Source organism: Neoarius graeffei, chromosome 23 (assembly GCF_027579695.1).
Source record: "Neoarius graeffei isolate fNeoGra1 chromosome 23, fNeoGra1.pri, whole genome shotgun sequence".
Classification (NCBI taxonomy): domain Eukaryota; kingdom Metazoa; phylum Chordata; class Actinopteri; order Siluriformes; family Ariidae; genus Neoarius; species Neoarius graeffei.
The window spans coordinates 56,766,402-56,781,434 of NC_083591.1; the positions used below are offsets into that span (position 1 = coordinate 56,766,402).

The 15,033-nt window shown below is 41.2% G+C and overlaps 2 protein-coding genes across 5 annotated transcripts in view; one reads left to right on the forward strand and one right to left on the reverse strand.

The window, feature by feature from the left end:
- The window catches only part of ssbp3a (single stranded DNA binding protein 3a), a 63,947-nt gene extending 62,166 nt beyond the window's left edge, over positions 1-1,781 (forward strand). For 3 of the 4 annotated variants that reach the window (XM_060906492.1, XM_060906493.1, XM_060906495.1), the window contains one exon: positions 813-1,780. In XM_060906492.1, coding sequence (XP_060762475.1) covers positions 813-842 — 30 coding nt within the window. In that variant the 3' untranslated portion in view covers positions 843-1,780. Of the gene's footprint in view, positions 1-812 lie in introns of all 4 variants that reach the window. The other variant, XM_060906494.1, reaches the window with a different exon arrangement.
- A 2,684-nt stretch (positions 1,782-4,465) lies between these two features.
- mrpl37 (mitochondrial ribosomal protein L37) overlaps positions 4,466-15,033 on the reverse strand; it is a 13,691-nt gene continuing 3,123 nt past the window's right edge. Inside the window, exons 3-7 of the mRNA XM_060906491.1 lie at positions 11,746-11,861; positions 8,889-9,074; positions 6,997-7,148; positions 6,608-6,811; positions 4,466-4,813 (exon numbers count right to left, since the gene is read on the reverse strand). Coding sequence (XP_060762474.1) covers positions 4,733-4,813; positions 6,608-6,811; positions 6,997-7,148; positions 8,889-9,074; positions 11,746-11,861 — 739 coding nt within the window. The 3' untranslated portion in view covers positions 4,466-4,732. The remainder of the gene's footprint in view (positions 4,814-6,607; positions 6,812-6,996; positions 7,149-8,888; positions 9,075-11,745; positions 11,862-15,033) is intronic.

Genomic DNA, 15,033 nt, shown 5'->3' on the forward strand with positions numbered 1-15,033 from the left:
CATGATTTGATGCATTGTGCTGCTTTCAAGCGATCGGCTGATTACAGAACTGCGTCAAACAGCAGGTGGATGTCGGGGTGTTCCTAATAAAGTGGTGTGTACATATGTTGAGCTATTTATCTCATTATCTCTAGCTGCTTTATCCTTCTACAGGGTCGCAGGCAAGCTGGATCCTATCCCAGCTGACTACGGGCGAAAGGCGGGGTACACCCTGGACAAGTCGCCAGGTCATCACAGGGCTGACACATAGACACAGACAACCATTCACACTCACATTCACACCTACGCTCAATTTAGAGTCACCAGTTAACCTAACCTGCATGTCTTTGGACTGTGGGGGAAACCGGAGCACCCGGAGGAAACCCATGCGGACACGGGGAGAACATGCAAACTCTGCACAGAAAGGCCCTCGCCGGCCCCGGGGCTCGAACCCAGGACCTTCTTGCTGTGAGGCGACAGCGCTAACCACTACACCACCGTGCCGCCCTGAGCTATTTATATTATGTACTTTGTTTACTCATTTATTTACTTACTGATTGATAGCTGTGAGTCCTTCCAGAGTTGATCATAGTGAGTTTTAGTGATTTGTGCTGCTGAGATTTTTTTTTCTTTGTTTGTTCCTGAGCACAATTAATACTGAAGTGTGTGAATTTATGTCCAGTACTGGGCACTTTTCATGGTTTGTATTCTTGTTGTACAGCTAACTGGGACATATTTCCTTATTTTTGGTGTCTTTTACACACACACACACACACACACACACAGCAATTATCTGAATTTTTTTTTTAATTAATTTGTCTGTCTGTCTTCAGTATTCCCCAACGATGACCATGAGCGTGTGATCTGCTCCAGCAGCTCAATGACACACCGAGAAAATCTGCACACAACCAGAGAGTGACTTCAGTCTCGCACCAGCGAGACGTCCATCAGAAACCCAGTCCTGGATGTCCAGCGTGTCCAACATCGTCCTTCTGACCCACTCGTCTCAGCTGTAGCGCTTCTCTTTTCTACAGTCGTGTTTTTGCCTTCAGGTTTTTTTTAATCATCATTTATTATTATTTTCTTCATCAGATGTGTTCGTCGTGGTGCTGGAGCTCTCTGGACGCCATTTTAGGACCAGCGTAGTGGACAAAAAAAAAAAAAAAACTGAAAGAACAAGAGTTTTATCCGTAACATTCCCACAGCCCGGTTTCAGCTCAGCGTTTCCCCTCACAGCCGTGTCGGCGCTTTTCTACATCAGCGTAAAATAAACTGGATTATTTCCACACGGGACGTCAGAGAACAATCGGAAAATGTTTCTCTTCCATTATTTAAGTTTGTTTTTGCCAACCTCCCCCCCCACACACACACACTCTACCTTTAATCATTCTTTAAACTTTACATCATGTGTTTTAGATTTTTATAGTAATTATTTTTGACTTTTATAGTCCTTTCCTATTTGATATGTGATTTGGCTCGAATATTTATTTTGCAGATAATCTCACTGCATCCTGACAGAGATTAGGGATCAACCTTGTGACATTTTTACAATTTTTACTTTTTCTGATGCTTGCTAACGAGTTCTCTAACATGCACGTTCGATTATAAATCACCCATCCTTAATTAGGTCTTGTCTCATTCATCAGAATTTTTTTCCCTCAGTAATCAGGATATAATCTGACATGACTGGCTGTGATTTGGTAACTCAAGCACAAAGCAGTACAGCAGCATATTAGGGCCACTGGATGTTTAAAAAATAATAAATTACGGGGCTGGGGGAGAGAGGGGGGTAATACTCAGAGAAAAGAACTCTGATGTTCTCGGAGATTAAAGTTTGTAAATTTATTGGGGGGGGGGATAGTTTTAAGATTATGGGATAGTATTCCCCGGGGGGGGGCACAACACTCAGATTTCCCTAGATTAAATGCATAAATTTTATGAGGAAAAAAAACCTTGGAAATTCTCTGAGATTATAAAGTCATAAATTGGTGAGGGGGAAAAAAAAAACTCAAATTCTGAGATGTAAATTTATGAGAAGAGAAAAGGAAGCATTTCACATCACAAAGTTGGATGAGTGTCATGACGCCATGGCTGAGCCGAGAGTTACAGGAAATGCAGTCTTTCCTCCTCAGTTGTGCAATATAACAGAATAAAGCGCTAAGAGATTTAACTCCATTTCTCAGAATGCACTGCAGCCGGGAAGGACGTGATGGTTTTCTCAGAGACTGCCTGAGTTTTTCTTGGAAAAATTCTGAGGGTTCCCCCCACCCACCCAGTGCTATAATTTTTTGTTTGTTTGCTTGTTTATCTCCAGTGGCCCTAATACAGCGTCATAAAGCAGGGTTTGGCTGCCTTTAGTGCACTGAAAAACATTTTGCTGTGCTTTTTCCTGTCTGTTTCTAAAACATCATTCATAGCTCAATCGTGTTCTTACAGTCAGACTGTTGACTCTCTTCCCCACTTTAACCCTTTCCTGCCATTTACAAAACTCCTGCAGTCTGTCAGCCATCCAGTTACGCTGTGCATGTGGAGGCGCTGCGCTGCAGAAAATTACAGCAAACAAACCACCATAATTTAATTTTTTACTAGTAAATATTTGAAATTTCAACTACCAAATATTTCAGGTCCACCTACAGATATCAAATTTTAACCAGTAAAAATGTAATATCCAAAATTCCACTTTTACTAGCAAACCTTCACATTCAAAACGTGTTTAGTTTTCAAAATACACCTGATATCTGTAACAAGATCGTCCATTCATAACTTAATGGTGGATGAGGGAAAAAAAAAAGCTTCATCTCCTTCAGTACGAGTTTAGACTAAAATACAATTCTGATGGTAAAAATCTAGAGATTTTAAATTCAAATTCTTGATTAGTAAAAAAGTTAAATTATGACCCACCATTAAAAACTAAAACAGCCATAAGTGTGAATTTCTGTAACAGTCTAATTTATCTACTGTTTCCTTTTATAAGTTACAAGAATGATAGGTTTAATAATCAATTTCTAGACATTTGTACTCATTAAGCTCATTTTTCTAATTAAGTAGTAAAGTATTTCTAAAAAGATGCAAAATCTGCTAATAAAATAAATTGCTTGAAATGTATAAAAGTGTAAAAATGGCTAATTCATTTGATTTACAATTGCATAAATTAAAAATTAGATAAGTTGGCACGTATTCAAGAGGTCTCCCCTTTCAGATCTCATCCCCCTCCCCCAAATCAGCTGTTTAAAATAATAATAATAATAATAACCTGAATAATTCCATCATGTTCCAAACAACTTGTTCATTATATAACATCTGTATATATATTTATTGAAAAAAAAAAATTCAATTTATACGAATTCTCCATTTCACCTCCAGACAAGGTGTGCGCGCATGCGGCGAGCTTCATTTGATATCCATAACCAGAAGCTCATTAGCATAATGATATTTACACAAATAAAATGTCCGGTTTCTTTGATCGTGTTAAGAATAAACACTCCAGTTGTGCCAATACAAGAAAATAATTAACGACACGGGGTTGCTGTTTATAAGAACCTCGCCCAGACCAGGACACCCCGAAGTGTTTTATTCCTCTTGTACCACGGCCAGTACGACGATTTATTTATTAAAGAGTGACATGAAACTTTAAATACAACTATAAATGGATAAATGTCGTAGAACGTCTGAGAAACGAGTTCCTACTTGCATTAGAGCAGCTCAGAACGGAACAATTGCTCCCTCACCAGCCTAAGTTAATAAGACACAAAAAAATTAGAGAAAGCGTAAACTCCTCCGTGTCCTCTGAAGATGTCTGGAAAACTATAACCTCTCCTTACAGAAAAAGTCGTTACTATAGAAACAATAACTTATTCGAACAAGCATTCATAGTAACCTAGGATTTGAGCTGCCGTTGTCGAAAATTAATCAACACCTTCTGACCAATCAGAATCCAGCAGCGCTGTGGTTTAAATCTGAAACCAGGACGTTCCACTCAGGCAGGAAAGGGTTTTTTTATTCCTCTCTCCTCAGGAGACTGAATGTTTTTCCTCTACTGCCGAACTGATCTCACTGCTTTTCCTCACGCTGTTTAAACACGACACCAGGCGATGACACGTTTAAATCAAATCTATTTTGATAACTTTTAAAATGTGTGTCTTTTCTGAAACTCCTCCATTTTACTGTTGAACGTCTCAGATATTCGCTTTGGGGACAGACACACACACACACACACACACCTGGACACACGCACGTGTTTTGCTGTATAATAGTTTTCTTCTCTAATGTTTGTTGTTTACATCATTCGTTTGTTACCCAGAAAGCAGAGCTCTACAGAACTGATTAAATTATTTTACTGTCCATGAAACTGATAATGAATGCAAAACTACTTCTTTCTGCCTCTTCTCAAAATAAATGTGTATAAACAGATTCAGGTGTGTGTTCTCTTCTAAACTCGTACATAAGGAATAAACGCTCCGTTAGAGCAAAAGAATCAGTGATGGAGTCGGTGATGTAACGAGGTTTAATGGGTCACTGTAACCAAGTGTTTTATTCCTCTTACACCACAGCGATCTGTGATCAAATATTTATTTTTAGAATAAATAAATGACACTTATCTGATTATAATTGCATGAAATGTTGCTTGATGGTGATACAATCCCGTGACCTTTAACGTCACCCTTTGTTCTAATTATCAAATGGAAACGATTTATTAATATTAAACTTACAGAGGGAGAGAAGAGAGAAAAAAAAAAAAGCACAGTGGTCGGTTTCAGTTTGCGGCTCCGTGGAGATACAGCGCCAGGAATTTCTTGAAGGTTTCAGAGCGATATCCGGACAAACCTGCAGGAACCTGAGGGCCGAGAGAGAAACACGGTACAGGTGTGACGAAGGACTGTTTTTTAACAGCATCCTGCACACAGACATTAGTTGTTCTGTTGCATTTTGTTTTTTATATAAAAAGGTACAAATCTGATCATCTCATCTCATTATCTCTAGCCGCTTTATCCTTCTACAGGGTCATAGGCAAGCTGGAGCCTATCCCAGCTGACTACGGGTGAAAGGCGGGGTACACCCTGGACAAGTCGCCAGGTCATCACAGGGCTGACACATAGACACAGACAACCATTCACACTCACATTCACACCTACGCTCAATTTAGAGTCACCAGTTAACCTAACCTGCATGTCTTTGGACTGTGGGGGAAACCGGAGCACCCGGAGGAAACCCACGCGGACACGGGGAGAACATGCAAACTCCGCACAGAAAGGCCCTCGCCGGCCACGGGGCTCGAACCCGGACCTTCTTGCTGTGAGGCGACAGCGCTAACCACTACACCACCGTGCTGCCCCAAATCTGATCATTTCTACGTTATTTTAACAAACATTTAAATAATAAGGATAGATTGACGATTTTTTATCTACCAGCCAATCAGGAAGGAGGATTTTCCACAGTTATGAAATAACGCTACACTCCATCAGATCTAGAAGACTGAAAAATAGGAAAATCAACTCAGAATTCCAAGTTGGGTGGATGTTGCTCGAGTTCCCATCGCAAATTCTCTGAAACACACACGACATCTATAACAGCAGTTATTCCACAAAATCGAGTCGTACACGAGCTGATAGCTGAGGAGGCGCGTAGCACTGAGATTGAGTGGAATAACTGTTTTATTCTATCTACATTCACTGGATTTTGAGAAACGGAGCATTTTTATTTTTTTGCAAATTCGATAAATAAAATCTTTATATACAAAACGTCCGACAAAATCATTTCTGCTTAGGATGTAAACAAACTGGCAAAATGACAAGCAATTTGTGAAAAATGCGATAAAAAAAAAGATATGTTCTTAGCATCAGATACTTTCATTCCATATTTTGTTGCTTTTTTTTGGGGTTTTGTTTTTAAATAGTTTTTATTTCGTCCTCGGTTGGTTCAGCAGCATGCTCTGCTATTTTGTTTTTCCTCTACTCGCAGTATATGAGCTGATATCCTAGTAGTAGAGTAGCCAATCGGAGCACGCAATTGCTCATATCCAGTGAATGTGGAGAGAATGATCAACTGTATTTTCTCAATTTTACTTGATATGCAGCTTGTGTGTTTTGAAAACGGATTTTTTTTTGTTGTAACTTTAGCTTTGTAGCCTAATTCTACTGATTTCAACTCAATTCACTTAATCATTCTAAGTAAAGATGAAATGAACGAGAACTTGACTTACTCTACGTTCATCGACATCATCGCTAATCACGGCAAAATAATCACTTTTTTCACCTTTATTGGATAGGACAGTGTAGAGACAGGAAATGAGCAGGAGAGAGAGACGGGAAGGGATCGGGAAATGACCGCGGGTCGGAATCGAACCCGGGTCCCCGGATTTATGGTGTGGTGCCTTATCCACCTGAGCCACGACGCCCCCATAATCACTTTTTTTAAATATAAAATAAACAAAAATTAGAAATAAGTGGGTTCGCTTAAAATAAAAAATAAACCCCACACCCGTTTGTAGTCCGACAGTCTAATCTGTGAACATGCAGCAGATATCTAATACCTTACCTACCCATCAGTCGTATTAATTTACAAACAAACAATCTCCGTTCATCATGCTGCAAGTGCATTAAGGGATAAACCTTCTAAATCCTTCACATACCTTCACCACCTTCTTCTTGATGTAAGGTCGGACCTTGGCGAAGTCATAGAGCTGCTGATCAGCGTCGACCCACGCCATGTTCTTCACGCCGCTGTCCGTCTCCAGGTCCGTTGTGTTCAGCTGGAAAACTACGAACTGGAAGAGACGGCCATTGGTACCGACGCTCTGCACGACTATGGGCTTCTCCAGAACCTTGGACTCGTCCTGCAGGAAACACGACAAATTCAACAACATGCTAATAACACACGAAAACTAGCGAGCTGAGCAGAAAGCTCACTGGAGAACTTTAACTCATGGCTGATGATGTGTTAAACAGCAGATATATGGAGACATCATCGGTAGCTATAGTATAAGACACAAACATAAGCAGACGTGTTATTTTTGCTCACCCCGTATAGAGCGCGGGCGCGAGAGAGGGCGTTCCCGAATGCAAACATGATGAGTTTAGCTCGCAGCTGCTCAGGTTGGAGTTTAGGTGCATCTCCAGCCTCCGTGATGAAGAGTGTGTGAGCATGAGGGTATGGGTAACCTTCTCTGAAACCTACACACAAACACTACTGATTTATTCTTGTTATACAACCCCGATTCCAAAAAAGTTGGGACAAAGTACAAATTGTAAATAAAAACGGAATGCAATGGATGTGGAAGTTTCAAAATTCCATATTTTATTCAGAATAGAACATAGATGACATATCAAATGTTTAAACTGAGAAAATGTATCATTTAAAGAGAAAAATTAGGTGATTTTAAATTTCATGACAACACCATATCTCAAAAAAGTTGGGACAAGGCCATGTTTCCCACTGTGAGACATCCCCTTTTCTCTTTACAACAGTCTGTAAACGTCTGGGGACTGAGGAGACAAGTTGCTCAAGTTTAGGGATAGGAATGTTAACTCATTCTTGTCTAGTGTAGGATTCTAGTTGCTCAACTATCTTAGGTCTTTTTTGTTGTATCTTCCGTTTTATGATGCGCCAAATGTTTTCTATGGGTGAAAGATCTGGACTGCAGGCTGGCCAGTTCAGTACCCGGACCCTTCTTCTACGCAGCCATGATGCTGTAATTGATGCAGGATGTGGTTTGGCATTGTCATGTTGGAAAATGCAAGGTCTTCCCTGAAAGAGACGTCGTCTGGATGGGAGCATATGTTGCTCTAGAACCTGGATATACCTTTCAGCATTGATGGTGTCTTTCCAGATGTGTAAGCTGCCCATGCCACACGCACTAATGCAACCCCATACCATCAGAGATGCAGGCTTCTGAACTGAGCGCTGATAACAACTTGGGTCGTCCTTCTCCTCTTTAGTCCGAATGACACGGCGTCCCTGATTTCCATAAAGAACTTCAAATTTTGATTCGTCTGACCACAGAACAGTTTTCCACTTTGCCACAGTCCATTTTAAATGAGCCTTGGCCCAGAGAAGACATCTGCGCTTCTGGATCACGTTTAGATACGGCTTCTTCTTTGAACTATAGAGTTTTAGCTGGCAACGGCGGATGACACGGTGAATTGTGTTCACAGATAATGTTCTCTGGAAATATTCCTGAGCCCATTTTGTGATTTCCAATACAGAAGCATGCCTGTATGTGATGCAGTGCCGTCTAAGGGCCCGAAGATCACGGGCACCCAGTATGGTTTTCCGGCCTTGACCCTTACGCACAGAGATTCTTCCAGATTCTCTGAATCTTTTGATGATATTATGCACTGTAGATGATGATATGTTCAAACTCTTTGCAATTTTACACTGTCGAACTCCTTTCTGATATTGCTCCACTATTTGTCGGTGCAGAATTAGGGGGATTGGTGATCCTCTTCCCATCTTTACTTCTGAGAGCCGCTGCCACTCCAAGATGCTCTTTTTATACCCAGTCATGTTAATGACCTATTGCCAATTGACCTAATGAGTTGCAATTTGGTCCTCCAGCTGTTCCTTTTTTATACCTTTAACTTTTCCAGCCTCTTATTGCCCCTGTCCCAACTTTTTTGAGATGTGTTGCTGTCATGAAATTTCAAATGAGCCAATATTTGGCATGAGATTTCAAAATGTCTCACTTTCAACATTTGATATGTTGTCTATGTTCTATTGTGAATACAATATCAGTTTTTGAGATTTGGAAATTATTGCATTCCGTTTTTATTTACAATTTGTACTTTGCCCCAACTTTTTTGGAATCGGGGTTGTATATAACAGACAAACAGGATGTTCTATGACACCACTGACCAGACAGAAAGACAGAATGTGATGAAAGGGGCAGCTGATGGTAAAGGGGTAACTCTGACCGGTGTGGTTTTGGAGCCTGTAGACGTGGGCACACTGCAGGTCGATGGTGGGGGAGATGGGATAGAAGGTCTCCAGGACATGATCAGATGTAGACTGGATCTCCTCATCTCCAGCCACGACAGGAAGTGGAGTCGTGCTGCTTAACAGGAAGCCGTTCTGCCCTCGCACCTGGAACTGATCCTCACCTGGAGATACAACACAGAGGAGTTAAATCACCTCTGAACAGGAGTTTAGATTGAATATGAGACTGACGAGTGTGTGTGTGTGTGGTCGGATTGAGTGTGTTCTCCTTCTGAGACGATATGATGCGCACCTTAGTAATAATCTGATTAACGAGCTGCTATACCAAAGAAAGATTCAAAGCAGCTAATGACTCAGTGCGATATGATTCAGTAATACAAATTACAATACAAATTAATATGATTCATTATCATATGATTCTCAAGATTATATGAATCAGTACAATATGACATGATTCAGTTTGAAGCCATTACAATGCAAGATCAAACAGACAAAGTAATTAAACATGCAATATGACACGATTCGATTTGATACCCTTCGATATGACGAGGTTCAAATGTGATGGAATTCAATTCAATGTGATACAATTCGAGTCGTTACAACAGAACACTGTGATTTGATTAAATGTGCAATATGACAATTCAATGATATGAAATGAAACGATTCGATTCTATAGGATATGATTCAATAGCTTATTTTTAAGCCATTACAATGCAATACCATGCAAAGTGATTTGATTTGATGATTTAACAGGATGTGATGTAATACCACGTGATGTGATTTGAACCGAATCGTGTCATAATGCACATTTATATACAGTGATACAATACGATATGATTCAACATGATACAACTGGGTTCTCCCCGTGTCCGCGTGGGTTTCCTCCGGGTGCTCCGGTTTCCCCCACAGTCCAAAGACATGCAGGTTAGGTTAACTGGTGACTCTAAATTGACCGTAGGTGTGAATGTGAGTGTGAATGGTTGTCTGTGTCTATGGCCCTGTCCACACGGCAACGGATTCAGGTGACTCCGATACAATTGCTTATCGTTTAGGCCTGGCGTCCACACGGCACCGGCGTTTTGGGTGCCCAAAACGCAATCTTTTTGAGAACGGGTTCCAGAGTGGAAAGATCTGGCAACGTTGCCGTTGTGAAGTCGTCTGGATGAGTAGAACGGATTTGTTTACGATGACGTCACAACCACATGACTGTGAGTGCTTCACGCCGGGTAGAAGTGTAACGAATATCACCAGGAAAAAGCCTTACAGAGCACTAGTGAGAGTGAAACACGAGCTTGGATATTATTATTATTATTATGTTCAGTGTTAGTTCACAGCAGTAATGCAAGAAGCAGAATAGTGACAGTAATAGTGAAGCAAAAACATGCAATTGTACAAACACTGCAGCTCTACAGCAAAATATTCATTTATGAAATGGTCTGATTCTTAACACCAGTAGTGCCAATGATCTTCTCACTGCGATGCGATGCGAGTTGTCAACAAATCCTATAACTTGGTTCATGAAACGCGCTTACAAAATATTTTCACTGTGAATATTTATTGTGTAATGGTGCAAAGTGAGAGAGAGAGAGACAGAGACTCTGCCCTTAGGGCAGAGTCAATCCCGCCAGCAAAAATAGGGAAAAAAAAGGAGCGATCTCACCTCTTCAGATGTTGGTTTTAGTCCTACAATACATTCCTCAAAAAGGGCGTAGAAGAGCAAATTAATCCATCAACGTGTAGCATTCAATTTATTCCGGACCATTAAAGACGCCGCCTTCCACGCAGAATCATACGTCATCCTCGCCGCCATATTGGATAGGTCAAAGCGGAGAATAAAGATTCATGCGCTGCCTTTAACTGTACCAACAGGTTTACCGTCCAAACGAGATCACATGGGATTACCTTTCACAGGTGAGAAACAACAAATTAATCCATCAACGTGTAGCATTCAATTTATTCCGGACCATTAAAGACGCCGCCTTCCGCGTAGAATCATACGTCATCCTCGCCGCCATATTGGATAGGTCAAAGCGGAGAATAAAGATTAGCTGCGTTTAACTGTACCAACAGGTTTGCCGTCCAAACGAGATCACATGGGATTACCTTTCACAGGTGAGACTGGAAAAATACTTTTCATTGTATTTGGTCATTATAATGTAATTTTACGAACAGATTTTCCTGACTTTGTGGCTAATATGAAGTCTCGCGCATAATAGTTTATGCGCATGCGTCCTTACTTCTTCTATTGTTCTGGTGTCTCCGAAGGGACCGTCTTACAGCGCCCCTAGAGGTGTGGCATGTGTATTGCATCGTTTTCAGCAAGCGTTGCGTTGCCATATGGACCTGATATTTTACTGATCGTTGCCCATTTGGACGCGATATATTTTTAAATAACATCTCGTTGCCGTTGTCGTGTGGATGTAGCCTATGTGTCAGCCCTGTGATGACCTGGCGACTTGTCCAGGGTGTACCCCGCCTTTCGCCCGTAGTCAGCTGGGATAGGCTCCAGCTCGCCTGCGACCCTGTAGAACAGGATAAAGCAGCTACAGATAATGAGATGAGATGTTACAATTGAATACATGATTCATTTCAATACAAATCGTGATGTGATTACGATTCCATACGCATTCTAAAACATTTTTGTAATCAATCAGACCAATAAAAGGTTTGTACCCGTTCTTTCTGCCGTCACAAAATAAATTCATGCACAAAACTGATCCACAATGACGACGACATTAGAACGCCCAGAACTAACTCTCCACTGACTCCACCTCTCTCACACACAGAGAGAGAAAAGAAGTGCTGCAGGAGAATCGTTTCCTGTCGTGTCCTCACCTCTGCTCCAGCTGGCTGACAGGCTGTATTTCTCCGCCAGCATCCTGTGAGCGAGCGCCGGATGAGAGACCTGCAGTCCTCGGCACAGGTGGAGCAGGTTGTGTAACAGAGACGGACTGCAGACGAGCCAGAAAACAAGGATTAACGAACAAAAAGAAAGCAGGACACACGAGGAGAGGTGCTGAGAGAAAAGCACAGAATTTTACCACAAAAAACACAACACGCAACGGTTTCATGCCAACAGCTTTGATAAATGAATGATCGATCAGTAAACAACCAGCTGAGCGAATACAGCAGGTATTACTACACAACCATTACAAAATGAGAATAAAAACACACATCGCTCTGCACTCAGGTTATTGATATCATAACATACAGAAATACATTACATAAACACAACACAAATTAAGAACTTTTACACTTTTATAACCGATATGAAAGGAAAATAAATATCGAAACACACCAAACAACTTGTCCACACACACAAACAAAATGCACATCATCAAAACTATACCTGAACTTTTAACGCTAAAATCATGCCCTTTAGATACAGTTGTGCTCATAAGTTTACATACCCTGGCAGAATCTATGATTCTTTGACCATTTTTCAGAGAATATGAATGATAACACAAAAACATCTTTTCCACTCATGCTTAGTGGTTGGGTGAAACCGTTTATTGTCCAACGACTGCGTTTTCTCTTTTTAAATCATAATGACAACAGAAACTACCCAAATGACCCTGATCAAAAGTTCACATACCCTGGTGATTTTGGCCTGATAACATGCACAGAAGTCGACACAAATGGGTTTGAATGGCTACTAAAGGTAACGTCCTCATAGGGCTGTGCGATATGGGAAAAAATGAATATCCCGATACATTTTCTCCATTTCACGATATACGATATATATCTCGATATATTTAAATCTCCTCTAAAGGACCCCATGAAATCTAACTTTTACTCTTTACTGTTTTCACTACAATCCCTGCAGATTAAATAACATTCTTGGTTAACTTTACAGGTGGTTTTCAACACCACATTTTACATTTTCATGTTGGTGATTAATCACAATTGAATTGAAATAAGACTATTTTTATTCAACAAAGATGTGGCACAAACTGCAAAAACAATCTTGAAAATTGCAACAAAGGGACAATACAATACAGAGCTGCTCAGAGCTCAAACCAATAAAGTGCAAGCTCAACACTGAGAGACATTTAGCCTAAATAAGAAAAGTGCTCTTTCATTAAATTATTTTTAAAAATAGATCTCCAAGCTATTAACCTGACTACTGAGAACCACTGGAACATTCACAATAGAGAGAGAGATTGAGGGAGAGAAGAGAGAGATCTGCAAAACATCATTTTTCTCTTTGCACACTTTTGAACTGAATGTTTTCTGGCTCCGCCTCTCAGATGTGTAGAATTCCGGTATTGCCTTCTCTGTAAAATGTCTGCGACCAGGCAACTCATGTTTGGGATCAAGTGTGTTTAGTAATTTTTGGAAGCCTGGTTTTCCCACTATACTAATCGGGATCATGTCTTCGGCAATGAAGTGAGTGATTGCATCCGTTATAGCTCTCCATCTCTGACTTGGTTTCTCATATGGGGTGGCTTTGGAGAACGAGGCCGCTGGGGTCATTTGTTTAGCTTGTGGGGGGTTTTAGCTCGTGGGCAAGTAGTTCGGAGTTTAAGAGACTCTTCATACTGTACCGGGTGAGTTTATGGAACATATTTGTCGTGCTGCTGCCTTTCGTGATGACAGGTTTTTTTGCACACTTTACAAACTGGCATTTGCTGTTCCATGTCCTCCTCGCAATATCCAAAAAATGCCAGATGACTGACCCCTTACTAGTTCTTTTAGGAACCAATTCGTCCGCTTCCATTTTTAATTTGTCGCTGAAATTGCCAGAGCTTACACGGTAGCCTATGCAGCACCAGCGACTGCACGAACTGAGTCAGCGCTGTAAACCGGAACTAGGAAATCTTCCCACCTGTTGCCAGATACTGCTGACGTTTTTCAGCCCAAAATATGTTCAAAACCCACCAAAACGCACTTAAAAACGCCCAATCTGGCAACACAACCGAAACTAGAAAATCTTCCCGGAAGTTCCTTTCAGCGCCGAGATGTCGCCCGGGATTGGTTGGCGAGTGCGTGACGTTTTTGTTTTCTTTCCCGTTAGGCAGCCTCTCGCGTTACTGCCTGAGGGACAGGGAGAAAACCACCGGAAAAGGTTTTAAACAAACACAACAAACGCAAGTCAGAAGATGACCATAAAATATTCGATAGTTACGATATAATAATTTTACGTATCGCACACAGAATTTTCAGCGATATATCGAGTATATTCGATATATCGCACAGCCCTACGTCCTCACCTGTGATCTGTTTGCTTGTAATCAGTGTGTGTGCATAAAAGCTGAGTGAGTTTCTGGGATCCAGACAGACTCTCGCATCTTTCATCCAACCACTGATGTTTCTGGATTCTGAGTCATGGGGAAAGCAAAAAATTGTCAACGGATCTACGGGAAAAGGTAGTTGAACTGTATAAAACAGGAAAGGGATACAAAAAGATATCCATGGAATTGATAATGCCAGTCAGCAGTGTTCAAACTGTGATTAACAAATGGAAAATCAGGGGCTCTGTTAAAACCAAACCACGGTCAGGTAGACCAACAAAAATGTATGCCAAACAGCACAGAGACCAGCCTCAAAACTTCTGGAACAAGGTAATTTGGAGTGATGAGACCAAAATTGAACTTTTTGGCCACAACCATAAACGTTACATTTGGAGAGGTGTCAACAAGGCCAATGATGAAAGGAACACCATTCCGACTGTAAAGCACGGACGTGGATCGCTGATGTTTTGGGGATGTGTGAGCTACAAAGGCACAGGAAACTTGGTCAATGTTGAAGGAAAGATGAATGCAGCACGTTATCAGCAAATACCGGAGGCAAATTTGCACTCATCAGCCCGGAAGCTGCGCATGGGACGTACTTGGACGTTCCAACATGACAACGATCCAAAACACAAGGCCAAGTCGACCTGCCATTGGCTACAGCAGAACAAAGTGAAGGTTCTGGAGTGGCCATCTCAGTCTCCTGACCTCAATATCATTGAGCCACTCTGGGGAGATCTCAAACACGCAGTTCATGCAAGACAGCCCAGGAATTTACAGGAACTGGAGGCTTTTTGCCAAGAAGAATGGGCAGCTTTACCATCTGAGAAAATAAAGAGCCTCATCCACAACGACCACAAAAGACTTCAGGCTGTCATTGATGTTAGAG